This window comes from Staurois parvus, unplaced genomic scaffold (genome assembly GCF_062004578.1).
Source record: "Staurois parvus isolate SC_StPar_1 unplaced genomic scaffold, SC_StPar_1.0 ptg000291l, whole genome shotgun sequence".
Classification (NCBI taxonomy): domain Eukaryota; kingdom Metazoa; phylum Chordata; class Amphibia; order Anura; family Ranidae; genus Staurois; species Staurois parvus.
In genome coordinates, this window is record NW_028318087.1 from 743,847 (window position 1) to 760,721 (window position 16,875).

Below are 16,875 nucleotides of genomic sequence, written 5' to 3' on the forward strand. Positions count from 1 at the left end.
TAATCCCACGGTCATTGAACCAGGTTTTGGTGCTTTTGGCAGAGTGGGCAGGTGCCAAGTCCTGCTGGAAAATGAAGTCAGCATCCCCATGAAGCTCGTCTGCAGAAGGAAGCATGAAGTGCTCCAAAATCTCCCGGTAGATGGCTGTGTTGACCCTGGACTTAATGAAGCACAGTGGACCAACTCCAACAGATGACATGGCTCCACAAATCAACACAGACTGTGGAAACTTCACACTGGACTTCAAGCATCTTGCAGTGTGTGCCTCTCCATTCTTCCTCCATACTCTGGGTCCTTGGTTTCCAAATGAGATGCAAAAGTTGCTCTCATCAGAAAAGAGGACTTTGGACCACTGAGCAACAGACCAGGTCTGTTGTTCTTTAGCCCAGGTAAGACGCTTCTGACGTTTGTTGTTCAGGAGCGGCTTGACAAGAGGAATACGACATTTGAAGCCCATGTCCAGGATCCGTCTGTGTGTGGTGGCTCTTGATGCACTGACTCCAGCCTCAGTCCACTCCTTGTGAAAGTCCCCAACACTTTTGAATGGCCTTTTCCTGACAATCCTCTCCAGGCTGCGGTCATCCCTGCTGCTTGTGCACCTTTTTCTTCCACACTTTTCCCTTCCACTTAACTTTCTATTAATGTGCTTTGATACAGCACTTTGGGAACATCCAACTACTTTTGCAATTACCTTTTGAGGCTTTCCCTCCTTATAGAGGGTGTCATTGATGGTTTTCTGCACAACTGTCAGGTCAGCAGTCTTTCCCATGATTGTGATTCCTACTGAACCAGACTGAGAGATCATTTAAAGGCTCAGGAATCCTTTGCAGGTGTTATGGCTTAATTAGCTGATTAGAGTGGGACACTTTGAGCCTATAATATTGCACCTTTTCACAATATTCTAATTTTCTGAGATTGTGGATTTTGGGTTTTCATGAGCTGTAAGCCATAATCATCACAATTATGACAAATCACGGCTTGAACTATCTTGCTTTGCATGTAATGAGTCTATCTCATATATTAGTTTCACCTTTTAAGTTGCATTACTGAAATAAATGAACTTTTGCACGATATTCTAATTTTTTGAGTTTCACCTGTAAGTCTTGTATAATAATAATAATTTGGCAGACAGTGAGGAAGTGTTGTATCACCTGCTTTAACCCCTAGAACCCCACACTAGCGCACTGCAACCGCATACATTGCACGCAGTTGTAGGGTGCTTGCAGAACAGCCACATTCACCTGAATAGGTCACGTTCAGCAGGAACTGTGTCCACAGAAAGCAACAGTGGATATAATTCCTACCATGGCCACAAAACATCACAGTAACAGTATGTGTACATCCCAACCTTATGTGGCCAACCATCTGTAAATTTACAGACAGTTTGCATAAGACAGACACTTTTCTCCTATCTATAAATGTCCGTGGACAGGAGAAAAGTGCCCGTAAAAAATTCATTCATTCATTGTCATGGGCTCTGACTGCAACAGGAAATAGGGTCAGCCGCACACTGGAAGATCGACTCTCATGTAAGGGAGACACTCTGCTGGACTCGGATGTAAGAGGGCACTCTGCCGGACTCTAATGTAAGGGGGGACTCTGCAGACTCTGATGTAAGGTCCTCCCTTAAATCAGTGTCCCCAGAGTGAACCTTATGTTTTGTTTATTACTTTGTTTTGTTTATTACTTACTCCTGATCCCAGCACGTTTAGATACTCTGTACATTATGCATAGATATACATAGACTTGACCAAGGTGTTCATTGCTTCAACAGTTGCTGGTTTTAATGAAGTTCTTCTTTTAAGGTAGGTTCAGTATGCAGTCATTTTTTTTGTTCAACAGTGGGTTAAACAGAAAAAAAAAATAACCGATTCTCTCATCCACAAATTCAATGTGAGACTCTCAGTTGTGGCACAGTATTTAGTATTCTGTGGGTACAAGAACTGTAGTATAGATATGCATTATATACAGAAGGTACAGGTTCTGTTTAATCCCTTTTAAGACCCTCCTACTACTGGCCAACCAGAATTTATTTCTCTGTTCTTTCCCAGGGTGCTCCATGTTTTTCATAATTCCAGTCTTGCCCACATTTTGATATCTTGCCTTGACCTTTTAATTGTAAAGCCAGTCAGATTACTTGTTATGAGTATTAATATTGTCAATGTTTTCATATTGTTTAAAATGGTGACCCCTGTACACTCCCCTGCTGACCACCCATCCTCGTCCCTGCTGATCCCTTGTACACTGCCCTACAAAGTTCTGATCCCGGGCCTCTGCTCTGCTAACCCCCATCCTCTGCCCTGCTGACCTCTGGTACTAATTCCTCTTTTTGTACATTGCCCTGCTGACCTCCCATACTTTGCCCCCCTGACATTTTTTTACTGTGCCTCCACATCACACTGGCTAGATCTGGCCCTGATCTCATCATTTTGAATTGATGAATTCAAATGTCAACATTTGGCCCTTAAGCCAACAATTATCAACTTGAAAAACAAAAAGTAGCCTGTGATTATTCTTATCTGTCTGAAGAGAGTACACACTTCCAAATCATGCTAGATATTAACTGAATATAAAGTGTACAGATCATTTAACATTCTCTCATTGCATATTCTACAAGAAATAACATAATGTTTATATTAATAATAGCATAAAATAGGTTTGGTTACCTTCAGCCCCTTTGTCGCCCTTGGCTCCAGGAGAACCGATAACACCTGGATTTCCAGCGGCTCCTGCTGCACCTGGAGCACCTTTAGAACCTGCAGCTCCAACAGCTCCTGTTGCTCCTGAAGGACCAATTATGCCCTTTTCGCCTTTTGGACCTTGTGGGCCTAAAGTGAGAAACAGTGGAAGTAAATAATTGATAACTGCATAAAGGGCATTGGAAACCCAAACCCTAGGTTGGAAAAAAAGCATAAATAATATAATACTTTTGCGTCTGGTCTTACTGATATTCTTTTGCACTCTAAAACATCTCTTTGGTAATACATCTGCATGGATATGTTTCATCAAAAGAAATAAGGATGGTTATAGGTGTTCTATAGTCACAAGATACACTTTAATCTTATAACATTAGCGTTGTAAAAGCTAGAGGTGCACCGGGAGTACGAGTACTGATACTTTTGGTCAAGGACTCGCCGATATCGAGTTCCGATACTGCAAACAATAGCATGTGATTTGAACAGGAATTCGATTCCTGTTCAAAATGCATGTTGTTTCCCCAGTGCTCCTGTGTAAACCCAGGCTTGTCATAGCTTGAGTTCACACAGTAGTGGGGCAGGGAGGTTCCCCGCAGCAGAGAGTGGGAGAGAAGGGTGTGTGGGGATGTATACCTGGTGGCACATACTCCGTATTCTCAGCTGCAGGAGAAGAGAGAAATCCCCACCACTTGCTCTCCTCTCCTTGCAGGGATGACAGTTCAGGCTAGAGGGCTTTTGATTGGTCAGCACTGTACATGGACAGACAGAAGCCGTTTAACCCGTATTGTCATCCCTGCAAGGAGAGGAGAGAAAGCTGCATCACAGGTCTGGGTATTTCAAATCCCCATCGCTTTCTCTACTGTCCTTGCAGGGATGACAGTATGGGCTAGATGGCTTCTGATTGGTCAGCACAGTCCTACAGCTGAGAATACAGAGCATCTGCCACCAGGTATACATCCCCACTGGAGCTGGAAAGGAGGAAAACTTGGAGCTCACTAGCCCTCAGAGTGAGGACCACCTGGATGGCAGGGAAGGAGTAGGCTAGCTGATAGGCCTGGTAGCAGCAGCCAAACCGCAAGCGGTACAGAAGAGGATCTGATTGAGTACACCTGCACCCCCTGGGTGCATAGGGAGATGAGGAACCAGATTATTCCCCTACTAGTGACTGTTCACCCATTTAAAGGAACAGGAGCCAGATCCCCTGCTCAGGAAAACACCAATTTGCTAGATGAAGAGGAAAATTTCATCCAGGGTCTGGGGTGGTACATCAAGGAGACTCTGGACAGCTCTCAAACAGAGACTGAGTTACAAAAAAGAAGCTTGTGAATAGTTCCAGGAAGTTTGTCCTCAGTTGTCGCTTCCCTTGGGAATCCTATACCCCCTTACCCTATCCCAGTTCTAAATCCCCTCAATAAACATCAAAACAAAACCATAAGGACTGATTTCAGACTCTGAATGCTAGCTTGTATGGAGAATGCAGATGGCCTGGCTGTGCAGGACAATAGGAGGACCAAATTCATCAGCAACCCCTATGGGGTTAGTGCTACACTAGTAGGAAAGAAAGCACCAAAATTTACTGCACACACCTCTATAAGCCTAAATACTTTACACAGTTATTCCTATAAGCTTCTTCAAACCCAGACTATGATTTCTTGGTTACAGAAGGCAGGAGCTCATATACTGTATATCCCTAATGCATAAAGTGTGGGCACCTCTCAGTTTTCAGTTACAGCAAACCTATGTGGCTTTTAATCCCAATTCTTTGTTGTCACTAATGTTGACTAATGTGATTTCTTATAGATGAAGATATTTTTTGACATATAAAAGAACTGGGATATTAAACTAGATTTAATAGCTGAAACTGCCATTGACCCTCTTATAATAATTGAAAATCTGTAACTTGACATGCCATGGGGGTAGGCTTGTGTGTAGTGGTGGGTAGTCTGCTGCAGTCTATTATACACGATCTGACTCTCGGTAGATACTTATTCCTGTATTAATTGTTGGCATACTTTAGTTCTGGAATCTCAATAAAATGCCCTTCTCTCTGTGCGAAGGAACTGGGGCTCCTTATCCTAAGTGGTTGTGGTATATGTATCTATAGACCTAATAATGGACTTATATATACATTATTGATTGATTTTTACAACCGTGACAATTGTAACATTTGCTCCCAATTTCAGTCCTTCCCAGACGTTAGGGTGAAGAAAATTAATCTTCCTATAAGAGATACAGACAACAATACAAAACTAATAGAGGCTCTAACCCTTCACCATTCTACCCAAAACTGAAAGGTTTTTGCTGGAGTTTCATTTTAATCCCAACAACTTTATATATCAAATGTCAGCCTTGCACAGTGGTTTGTGTTACCTGGTTGGCCATTAGTTCCTTTACTGCCCTGATCTCCTTTCTGACCTTGTGGACCAGCTTTTCCTGGCATGCCTGGATTGCCCTTTAATCCTGGACTTCCCACTTCTCCAGGTGATCCTAGGAAAAGCCAACAAATTGTTTCTTATATATCTTTATACATTGGCATTAATGGTTTACTTATTTTCCCATCTCTGTAAATTTTTCGTTAGCATTTAATTTACATATGATAGAAGCATACTGTACTGTACATGTCAAGTGAAATCTTAAAGCATATCTAAACCCCCCAAAAATGTAATATATTGTAGCTTACCTGTCATTAGTTTTCTATTTCAAGCTAAATACATTTTCTACAATTGTAGAAGAATACCTTTTGATTGTGATAAAAATCCAGTAGAGCAGCACAGTCGCTAATAGCACTTCTGCCTTGAAGCTCTGCGGTCATTGGTTTGAATCCCAACCACGGCACTACCTGCCTGGTGTTTGCACGTTCTCCCTGTGCCTGCGTGGGTTTCTTCTGGTTTCCTCCCACACTCCAAAGACATGCTGGTAGGTTAATTGGCTCCTGTCTATATTGGCCCTAGTATGTGTATGTATTAATGTGAGTTAGGGACCTGTACACTCCTTGAGGGCAGGGACTGATGTGAATGTGTAATAAATATGTATAGCGCTGTGTACATTGATAGCGCTATATAAGTACCAGTAATAGACAAACAATGTTATACATTTTCCCAGCTATCTTATGTGAACTAAAAAAACCCTCCTACCTATGTAATGGAGATAAGTAGAGGGGAAGGTGTTTGTCATCCAAATCTGAAGAGTAGCCTAGTGTGACAACACTGCTTCTCAATGGATACAGTGTAGTGAGTGTTGTCACCCTAGCTCAGAAGGTGGCATGATCATTGGGTGAAAATAAAGGAAAAAAATAATAATAAACGAATGCATACACCACATGTAAAGACTGGTAAGCTGTACAATTGTTATTGCATGTTTTTTTTATTTAGAATTAGACCCATTTTCATTCATACAGTTTTAACACACTACAAGCCAAATTACTGACCTTTATCTGTCATTGTATAGGACATTTGCTCAATAAAATGACATTCTGTTGGAAAATACATCTCATGTCACAGATTATACAAATTTACTTTGTGATCCTAACGTTAACCACTTAAACATTCATGGCTTTTAACTCGTTATCTAGGAGAAAAGTATTTGTGGCAAGTCAATTTGCAAGTGTATCTCTAGGCAAATTTACCAAAAACTGCTGCAGGACAATATATGCAGGCACTTTTGGGTGTCTAGTTTCTTTACACACATTGCCATACAGTATATAATGTGTGTGTGTGTAATTTGTAGTAATATGTACATTAATTGCACATGGACGCAGCCATCTTTTTTCATTACAAATGCAGGTTCTGCTTCTGCTTTGGGCTGGATATAGTTTGGTCATTTTTTTTTTAGTTTGTCCACTGGGCTGATCGAAAAAAAAAAATTCCCTAACCTCAAAAGCTAGGTGGATGGAAGAATCCTCCCCGCTGTGCTGTTGTATTCTGACAGCAGGCACTCCTCCTACACTGATAGACTGCTGATTGAATTTTTCAACATTCCATCATGCATTCTTCCAACATTCATTCTACTTCTTTTGAGCAGGAATAGCCATAGATAGATCAAGATTCGGCTGGTCCCTGATGAACTGCCCAAATTTTGATCCATCTATGGCCAGCTTTATTGTTCTTCTCTCTTTTTTGCAAGTCTATCAGACAGTTCTGTTGTCTGAAAACAATAAGCATATAATTGGACAGCTTCAAAATATTTGCCATATTTAAAAAGTTAAAAAGAATAAATGATGATCTGATTGTACCCTAGTTAGATCTAGTCTTTTTATGCAGGTATTTGAAATATGGAATTTTGCTTGTCTCTGTGATTTGTAAAAACTCACTGGGGTTGATTTACTAAAATTTGAGAGTGCAAAATCTGTTGCAGCTGTGCATAGTAGCCAATCAGCTTCTAACTTCAGCTTGCTCAATGAAGCTTTGACAAAAAAACCCAAAACACTAGAAGTTGATTGGTTTTTATGCAGAGCTGCACCTGATTTTGCACTCTCCAATGTTAATAAATCAACCCCATTGTTTCTTAAATAGTGAATAATGAGATTTGTCATGATTCTTCATTATTTGCTATAAAAGACTCTCCCTGACTCACTTTTCATTATACATATTTGCTGCGTATTTGCAACCTCAATATGAGAATTATAGACCTGTTCTGTGAGACTGCAAAGAACCTTCATAAATGCATATCACCAAATTCCAACTGATGAGGTTGATTCCAGGCACGGGAATTGGCTGAATTAGACGGCTTTTATAATTATGCCTCAAGAATATTTTACCTTAGCTCAACAGTTACTAATCAAGTAGGTTGAGGGATTGCCTTGAAACAGAGCTTTCCCTAAAGATTAATCTGTAAATGATGTATTATAAATAGAGATGAGCCAGATGTACCTGAGTTCAGTTCTAGAAAAGAACATGACTAAAGTTCAAGTGCCGAATCTGAACCCTGCTGAAGTCAATTGAAACTGAATGCTAAAACGCAGTAACAGCTAGTGGTGTATTTAGGTTTCGTGCTGCCCTAGGCAACACAAAAATAGCCCCCCCACGGAGAGACCCTAACACTGACCAACACCCCCCTCCCCCCATGAAGAGTGCCTGGCATTGACCAACAACTCCCCTACCACCTCCCTCCATACACTGGCAACTCCCCCCACCCTGGCAAGAGAGAAGACACTCACCTTCACAGTTCCAGACATCCCCAGGAACAATAGTCAGGCTCTGCATACACCATGAAGCAGCCCACAGCCTCTCTCAGATCCCGCCTGGTCCCCATACTATGTGTGTCTCTTCTTCCATCCCTTCTTTAGAGGGTGCAGCGCTGCCCCCCTGAAAAATGCCGCTGCCCTCCTGAAGGATGCCGCCCTAGGCAAATGCCTTGTTTGCCTTGTGGTAAATACGCCTCTGGTAACATCTATTATTCCCCTATTACATTTTCCCCTATAAATTGTCAGAAGTATGTGGGCAAAAGCTGTCCTTTACTGTTTGTAAACAAACATCCGAGAATTCCCTTCACGTATACCACTGTTATCCTAGATGAGGTCCTGATATAGATGTTAATAGAGGACCCCCATAAAAATAAATAAAAAATTGTGCAACACCCCCCACCCCCTTCCTAAAAAAAAAAGTGTGGAGTTCCCCCAAAAAACTATATTAGACCCTTGTCCAAGCATGCAGCCTGGCCACATGCACTCAGCATGGGAGAGTACTTTGCCAGGGGGGATCCCCCTGTTAAAGTACCTGTTCCCCATGTTAATGAGAACAGGGGCTTCTTCCTCACAGCCCTAGAATGGTTGTGCAGGTCTGCAGGCAAAAAAAAAAAAAAAAAGATGTCCTAAGATGTACATCTATCATCAATCACATTGAATAGCAATGCAGATCCACACAACCATGATGAACAATATCTGATGGCCATGAAAAGAAAAAAATTCTGCAAAACAATGGACATGTCCAATCCCATCACTAACTAGCGCCAAATAACATTTTCCTGGGCCCCTCTGCTAAAGGTAAACAAAGGGGTGGGGTGCCCTGGGCGACATTAAATATGAGCAGCAACCTGCCGCTTCTTTAGCAACTCTTGACATGGAGCTGTCATGGATATTAGCTGTAGAATATTAAATGTCTCTATTATATATCGTGTATGGTTCCTACTGAATGGGCTAAAAGTCCTGAACCTCATTCCTGATTACAAGTACAGAAAATGGAAATATGGAATGGTAAGCATTTCAAAGTCCCATCAAAAATTAATTTCAATGTAATCTTTACTCTATTCAAGAGCTCCAGTCCACGGCAGCTATTTCACATCCTGTACCCAGTTCCATATGTGTAGGATACCACCGTGTGCCGTGGTTCTATCCTCTGTCACCTACATCACTTCAGGGCACAGTAGTCCAGGTTGACACTCCCAATGGTGTCAGATGTAAAGATTCTGTTGTAGGGCATAGCTCTTAAATAGAGCAATGGTCACAAGAATAGACCATGGGATCAGTGAATGTGACAGACTCAACTGGAACAGGGGTTTTTGGAGGGGACTGCAGGCTACCCTCTTGCCATGGGCCCTGGCATCTGAGAGGGCTCTATTCTTTGGGAGATGTGTGCCTGGGGGGACCTTTGGAGTAGTTTTACCTTGGACTCAAGTCCATGTGTCCCTGAAACACACAGACTATGAGAACTGGAGGACCAGGATACAGATTTGGGGCCTCTGTGCCCAAACCAGCATTGACTGCTTCAACCCCCCTCCTAGACTCAGAGACTCTAAGCAGATGTTAATATGTGAGATGGGGAAACAGCTCTCATTGTTTGAATACTGCTTGTGTGGAGTAAATTAAATGTTTTGACTGACATTCTGCAGTTTAGCCACAAGATTTCACTGTTTTTCTAACACAGCCTCAGACTGCATAGTGATTTCTATATTCATGAAGAGGTGGATTTTTCAGACAGAGGAGAGAGAGCAGCCATCTTCTGGAGAATGGTGAATGAGGGGGGCCGTGTGAGCTGAGAATCTGATGACATCCAGTTGTGAGAGCACCCCTGTGTAACCAGAGCTGCAGCTAAGTGAAGCTGATGAGATTGCTGCCAGGAAGCTGATGAGATTGCTGCCAGGAATGCTGATGAGAGCAGAGGAGCTAAGCAACATATACGGCGAGACCGCAAGCTTGTTGGAGAGACATTTGTTCTGTTCAGAGTCACCAGCGGATGCAAAGCAGACCTGGGTCGGTAAGATCGTGCACGCACCTCATTTCAGTGTTGGCGCCTTGAGACTGAGTCCAGGCCTATAGTTAGTTAGTTAGGGTCCCTGTTTGTGTCAGGCCACAAGTGTTGTTACTGATTATTGGAAGGACTCCACAACTTAAAGTGACATTTCACATTAATCCTGATAAAATCCTACAAACTCAAGCCAGACTAGCGTTTTGCTCAGAAGGAATACTCAGGCACGTGCTACAGGACTAGTTATGGTAGAGGGAATACTGTTGATTTGTGTAAGATTGTAAGCTGTTGTGCTGCACTGCAGGCTAGACCATACCATACACCCATACACTGATTCTTGCTCTTTTAGGGTAATAATGGGTAAGGTGTGGCAGCTTAGTTGTGCCCGCCAGTAGGTAAATTACTACTCTTTCTACCTTCATCATCAGAAGGCACCGTGCTGTGCGGCACAAGGGTCTCAGCCTTTGGGCTGGGTGTATGTAAATTTAATGTATGTTCCCAGCATTTGTGGCTGTGTTTATTTGCCACATCTAAGTCAAATTCTGTTGTTGCAAAAGCTGGTGTTGGGGTTGCTTTCCTCGTTCGTGACTTCACTGTATCCTGGGGAGCCCACCCCGGTACACGGCCTACAAATACAACATGATGCTGAGGTCTCTTACTGTAATCTGTTTATTATGGTGTGATGTGTTTACTGTTGTGTCCCACTTACATTATGTCACCTATTGTTTCTGTCTGTTGGCTAGTCCTTCTGCAGGTTTCTACATGATATGATTAGTCTGGTATCAGCTTTACCTCATTATCTAATCAGTGGGGGCCGTTTATCCCAATTTGTAATATTTGTTTTATTGCTGTCAGGGAACGAGAAGATCACCACGGCGCACGAATCTGCGCATGCGTAGGATCCCGACAAGGCATACAAACAGGCGGGCAGTAGGACCTGTCGGCGCCGGGCGGGCTATTTAAACTGGCCATTGCAATGTCCAAGTTGCTGTATGGTCTTTATCTTCTGCTTGTGTCCTGATCCTGTGTGTGTACCTTTGTTGTACCTTTGTTGCCAAACCCAGCCTGCTCCTGATTACTGCTGACCGTCTCCTGCCCTGACCCCTGGCTTGTCTCTGGACCACTCTTCTGCCTGCCCCTGATCGTCTGACCTCCTGTTGCTGAACTTGGCCTGTGACCCCACTATCCTTTGTCTGCATCTCTGATTTCATTCTGCCTCCACAGTTCCCGACCCGGCCTGTCTGACTCCGCTACTTGCTTCAGGGTGTTTCCGCATCCATCCATCCTGCATGGATCTATCCGTCTACCGCTCAGGTCTTCCCTGCCTCTTCACGTCAGGCTCTTACCCAGCTACGTTCCACTAGCGATCCTCTCTACTACAGTTTGGGTGTACCCAGGGGCCGCGATCTGGTCTCAGCCTGCTTCAAATCCATCCCCACCATCAGGGGCTCTGGTGAACAAGCAGACTGGGGCTAAGACTCTGCGCCCTGGGGAATCCCAGACTGTGGATCCATAGAGCTAACGTTAGACCGTGACAATTGCTCATGTGGGGGCTGCCCCTATTTCTGAAGTGTATAAAAATCTGTATTTTTGCTCGAATAAAGAGTTCAAGTTGCACCTAAGCTAGTGTTGTCTAGTCTTTGGGTGCTGTGCTCAGCTGTAATACCTTGGTCCTGGGTCCCAGTGGCGAGGAATCAGCTCTCTGATGGAATCTCCCAGGCGGGGTTCCAGGCGGTCCATCACAGAGTATTACTGCTTTTTGTGGATTTTTTTTTTTTTGCAGCAACAGAGTTGTGTAAAGGTCTGAGCTGATTATTTTTCTGTCACTGTGCATTTAACCTGGAAACTGATTAGTAGCTATTGGTTTACAGTACACATCCTCAATGCATTTTATGAAATAGACAAGAATATTGAAATAATTATTTACATCTGGAAACAAGTTAATGTCTTTTTTAACCATTTTATTTACCTGGTTCACCCTTCTGACCGGGCCAGCCATCCCTTCCATCTCTCCCATCTTTGCCATGTAGAGGTTGTAACCCTTGGATAACTGAGCAGACAACGGGATCCTTTGCAGTTTGACATGAAACTATTACAAATGTCATTGTTAGAGCTGCCCACACTGTTAGAAATGACCCCATGCCAACAGGAATTTGTCTGAAAATAAATCCAAAGTTACTGGTAACATTAAAAACAAATCAACATAAAATGAATGGCATTTTCCTCATATAGATTATAGAATAAATAATGTTCCTTCTATAGATGTTAAGATTATAATAGGATCTGTGGAACTGTAGTCCACTTAATGCTATAATTGTGCTATGGATGAATGTCACTAAATTGAATTTCCAGTTCCAAACTTGAAGCACTAGGAGGCTAACCTTAGTAGAGTTGGCGTTAAGTGATCACTGGTAGGTTAAAGCTGAGCTCCACCCAAAAGGGGAACTTGTTTCCAACCCCCCCCCCCTCCACTGCCACATTTGGCATTTGTTAGGGGGGAGGGGGGAATGGGTACCTGGTTTTGACAGGTAATTGTTCCCACATCCGACCTCCCTCCTTCCTTCCCCCCCCACAGTCTTCTGGGACACTTCACAGGTCCCAGAAGACTATGGGTCCATTCATATGGCACAACGTGACTCGCACATGCGTTGTAGGAAACTGGCTGTGAAACTGCAAGGCTTCACTTCTGGTTTCCATTACTTGCTATGCCGGAGCCAGGAACCCGTAGACTAGTGAAGAACCAGCCCGGGTGAGTATGGTGCTGGACCCCTGGAGAGGTAAGTGTCCTTAAATTAAAAGTCATCAGCTATTGTATTTGTATCTGCTGACTTTTATTCTTTTAGGGGCAGCCTGGAGCTCCTCTTTAATGTTAAGTGATAGATTAAAGCCTATGTTTTTGATCAGCACAAGGGATGGTACTTGCATATAATGAGAATTACCGTATCCCTTCTGCTTGTTGCTACTACTTTAGATAAAACCTTCCATCCTCTGCATCCCCATATTCCTGCAGTAGTCATTTTCCAGTGCTCCAGCCACTGCAGCTATCATAAGTGCTCATCAAATTGCAAGGGTAATTTTGAATAATCCTTCAGCTTTGAAGGAAAATCCTGACAGGTTTTTTTTTTTTGCTCTTTGTAGCCCTATTGGGTAGAATCACCCTTTATATTTTGTCTTGGTGAATATTATCTCTGGGACAAAAAGTCATGAGAAAGCCAGAACAGGGAGTAAAGGGAAATCTTTCATGAAGGACAATGGTTTCCGGTGACAGCTGTGTAAGAGGGGATTTTTGAAGAGCGTTCCTCTCACTTTCTGTTTTGTCTCAGTGACAGGAAATAAAGGGAAATCTACTCAAGTGGACATAGATTAAAACAAAACTTGATAGAGGAGCCAGCGGTGTATTTACCGTGAGGCAAACCAGATGTTTGCTTGGGGCAACAATTTTCAGGGGGGTGGCGCCGCCCCAGAAGAAGTGTCAGGGATGGGGACCTGGTGAGGAGGTTGCGCGCTGCTGGAGGTTGCGGGGATGGCCAGCTGCTCCTTTTGCAGGTTAGTGCTTTTGATATGGTGTTAGCGGCGGTGGCGATGGGGGGTGGGGGGGGGGTTGGCAAGTGATTGGGTGTGTTGATGGTGGCAGTGGGGGGGGCATTGGGTGCTACTGTGAAGGTCCCGGTCACTGTCTGTGATGGAGCTGGAGGACAGATTGGTGTACCAGGAGGAGGTTGGAGCTGAGTCTCCATCTACCAGGAGATGATCGGCTCCTATGAGGTAGAGGCAGTGAAGGAGTCGATGCCGCTGGTGGCTGTGATGCAGAGCCTGGAGGCATCCTGAGAGGACAATGAGCAGCTCATCACTCAGTACAAGCAGGAGAAGGAGCTGAGGAAGCATGCCCAGGAGGTACCGATCCATAATACACCTAAACGGTTAAGTAGTGGGGGAGGTGTATTATAGATCTCTATGTAGTTGGTGGAGGTATATTGTAGGTTAGAGGTTTAGTCTTAACCCCTGACCTAAAATACACCTCCCCCAACTACATACAGATCCATAATACACCTCCCCCACGTCGATCTACAGTACACCTCCTCCAGTATACAAGTTCTCCCACTTAGAAATCATGGAGGGGTCTGAAATTCACATTGTAGGTGCATTCCCACTCTGAGAGACAGAATTATAAATCAGGAAATCACATTGTATGATTTTTAAAGAATTTATTTGTCTTGCACTGCTGAACATAAGTATTTGAACACCTAAGAAACAGCAAGAATTCTGGCTCTCAAAGACCTGTTACTGTGCCTTTAAAAATTCCACCTCTACTCCACTCATTAATCTAACTTAGTAGCACCTGTCTGAGCTCTTTAAAGACACCTGTCCACTCCGCAGTCAGTCAGATGCCAACTACTACCATGGGCAAGACTAAAGAGCTGTCAAAAGACACCAGAGACAAAATTGTGGACCTCAACAAGGCTGCCAAGCAGCTTGGTGAAAATAGATCAACTGTTGGAGCAATTGTTAGAAAATGTAAGTGGCTAAAGACGACTGTCAGTCTCCCTCGGACTGGGGCTCCATGTAAGATCTCACCTCGTGGGGTATCACTGATGATAAGAAAGGTGAGGAATCAGCCCAGAACTACAAGGGAGGAGCTGGTCAATGACATGAAGAGGGCTGGGACACCAGTTTCAAAGGTCCCTGTCGGTAGAACGCTACGTCGTCATGGTTTCACATCATGCATTGCACGAAAAGTTCCCCTGCTCAAGTCATCACATGTCCAGGCTCGTCTGAAGTTTGACAATGACTATCTGGATGATCCAGAGGAGGCATGGGAGAAAGTCATGTGGTCAGATGAGACCAAAGTAGAACTTTTTGGTCTAAATTTCACTTGTCGTGTTTGGAGGAAAAAGGATGAGTTGCATCCCAAGAACACCATCCCTACTGTGAAGCATGGGGATGGTAACATCATGCTTTGGGGGTGCTTTTCTGCAAAGGGGACAGGACGACTGCACTGTATTAAGGAGAGGATGAATGGGGACATTTATTGTGAGATTTTGAGCAACAACCTCCTTCCCTCAGTCAGAGCATTGAAGATGGGTCGTGGCTGGGTCTTCCAACATGACAACGACCCGAAGCACACAGCCAGAATAACCAAGGAGTGGCTCCGTAAGAAGCATATCAAGGTTCTTGAGTGGCCTAGCCAGTCTCCAGACCTAAATCCAATAGAACATCTTTGGAGGGAGCTGAAACTCCGTGTTGCTCAGCAACAGCCCTGAAACCTGACAGATCTAGAGGGGATCTGTGCGGAGGAGTGGGCCAAAATCCCTGTTGCAGTGTGTGCAAACCTGGTCAAGAACTACAGGAAATGTTTGACCTCTGTAATTCCAAACAAAGGCTTCTGTACCAAATATTAACACTGATTTTCTCAGGTGTTCAAATACTTATGTTCAGCAGTGCAAGACATATAAATTCTTTAAAAATCATACAATGTGATTTCCTGAATTTTTTTTTTTAATTCTGTCTCTGAGTGGGAATGCACCTACAATGTGAATTTCAGACCCCTCCATGATTTTTAAGTGGGAGAACTTGCAAAATCGCAGTGTGTTTAAATACTTCTGTTCCTCACTGTATACCTACAGTACACCTCCCCCAGTACCTACCTACAATTCACCTCCCCTATATCACCTAGAATGAACAGTACACCTCCACCTACTGATCTAAAATCCACATCCCCCAGTAATGACCTACAATAACCTCCCAATCTGCAGTACACCCCTACCTACCGATGTACAATACACCATCCCAGTGGTATAGTTAAAGTGAGGCAAATGCCTTATTTGGTGGAGAGTGGTGGCAACAGGGGCGGGGGGGGGGGGGGTCACTCGATCCTTGTGTTGCCTAGGGCAGCACAAGAAATGAATACACCACTGAGACTAGTTAACACTTCCCTATCATATTCAAAATTTGAAAAAAAAAACAACAAAAACGTTTTGGCTGTAGATTTTAAGGATAATGGTTTATTTTTTCACGGATAGGTTATTTCCATGAGGCCCAAGTTATACATTTTTTGAGGGATGTAGATCAGGAATTATAACATCACTGTGACCTAACTTTCTGAATGGTTATTCTGGGTCAGTGGCTCAATGTGTTGAGGTCCTAAGAATGTTTAAATGTTATTTTCAGCATAAGTGTAAGGATAAGTTCACCTTTGGAAACATGTTAAATGTTCCATTCATTTTTAGGGTGTTAAATGTTCCCTATCCTGCAGATCCCGCATTTAGTGGCAGCTAGCGGGGGATCTTCTCAAACCCACTAGCTCTCACTATTTACAAAAAAAACCATGGCCGTGCGAGGCTCCACCTGCCCAGCTGCGCAATTCGTTCACTGAGTTCTGTGAATGGGAAACAACTACTGACAGCACTATTGAGCACTGTGGCAGTTTATTGCATCACCCTATCAGTGTGTATCTGCCTGCTTCTACGAGGTATGAGCAAACAGATACACTTACAAGTCTGCAGGAGTCTTGCAGGAACCACAATCTACTGAACGCAGGTGCAATGCACACGGGCCCCCGAGGGTTGGGGGAGCCCACTGTGCTGTGAACACCCTGCACCCATGGATGAGATGTATCGGGAACAGAGTCAAGAATGATCGGTGCAGTGGTGGACACAGTTACAAGCAGCGATCTCCCTGTATGACTTTCAATGAAGCAGCTGGAAGTCGCTTCTCCTCTCCCTCCCACAGGTCTGGAACCCCAACCCTCAAGGGGCCTGTGTGCAGTGAACACTCTGCACCCATGGATGATACGCCACTGATTCTAATCCATAAAAAATGAAACCTTTACACTTAAAGGATAAGGTCACCTATTTAAAAAAAACAATAAATGCACATCTTTTTGCAGGTAAAAAAATGTGCATTTATTATTGTAAGTCATTACTGGGGGATGTGTATTGTATATCAGTAGCTGGGTGTGTACTGTAGGTGTACTGCTCACACTGGGTGATATAGGGGAG

At 43.6% G+C, this 16,875-nt stretch overlaps 1 protein-coding gene across 1 annotated transcript in view; it reads right to left on the reverse strand.

The window, feature by feature from the left end:
• LOC149458198 (uncharacterized) overlaps window positions 1–12,104 on the reverse strand; it is a 36,072-nt gene extending 23,968 nt beyond the window's left edge. The window contains exons 1-3 of the mRNA XM_089682474.1: window positions 11,847–12,104; window positions 5,067–5,183; window positions 2,667–2,828 (exon numbers count right to left, since the gene is read on the reverse strand). Of these exons, the coding sequence (XP_089538600.1) occupies window positions 2,667–2,828; window positions 5,067–5,183; window positions 11,847–12,018 (451 nt within the window). The 5' untranslated portion in view covers window positions 12,019–12,104. The remainder of the gene's footprint in view (window positions 1–2,666; window positions 2,829–5,066; window positions 5,184–11,846) is intronic.
• Between the last annotated feature and the right edge of the window lie 4,771 nt (window positions 12,105–16,875).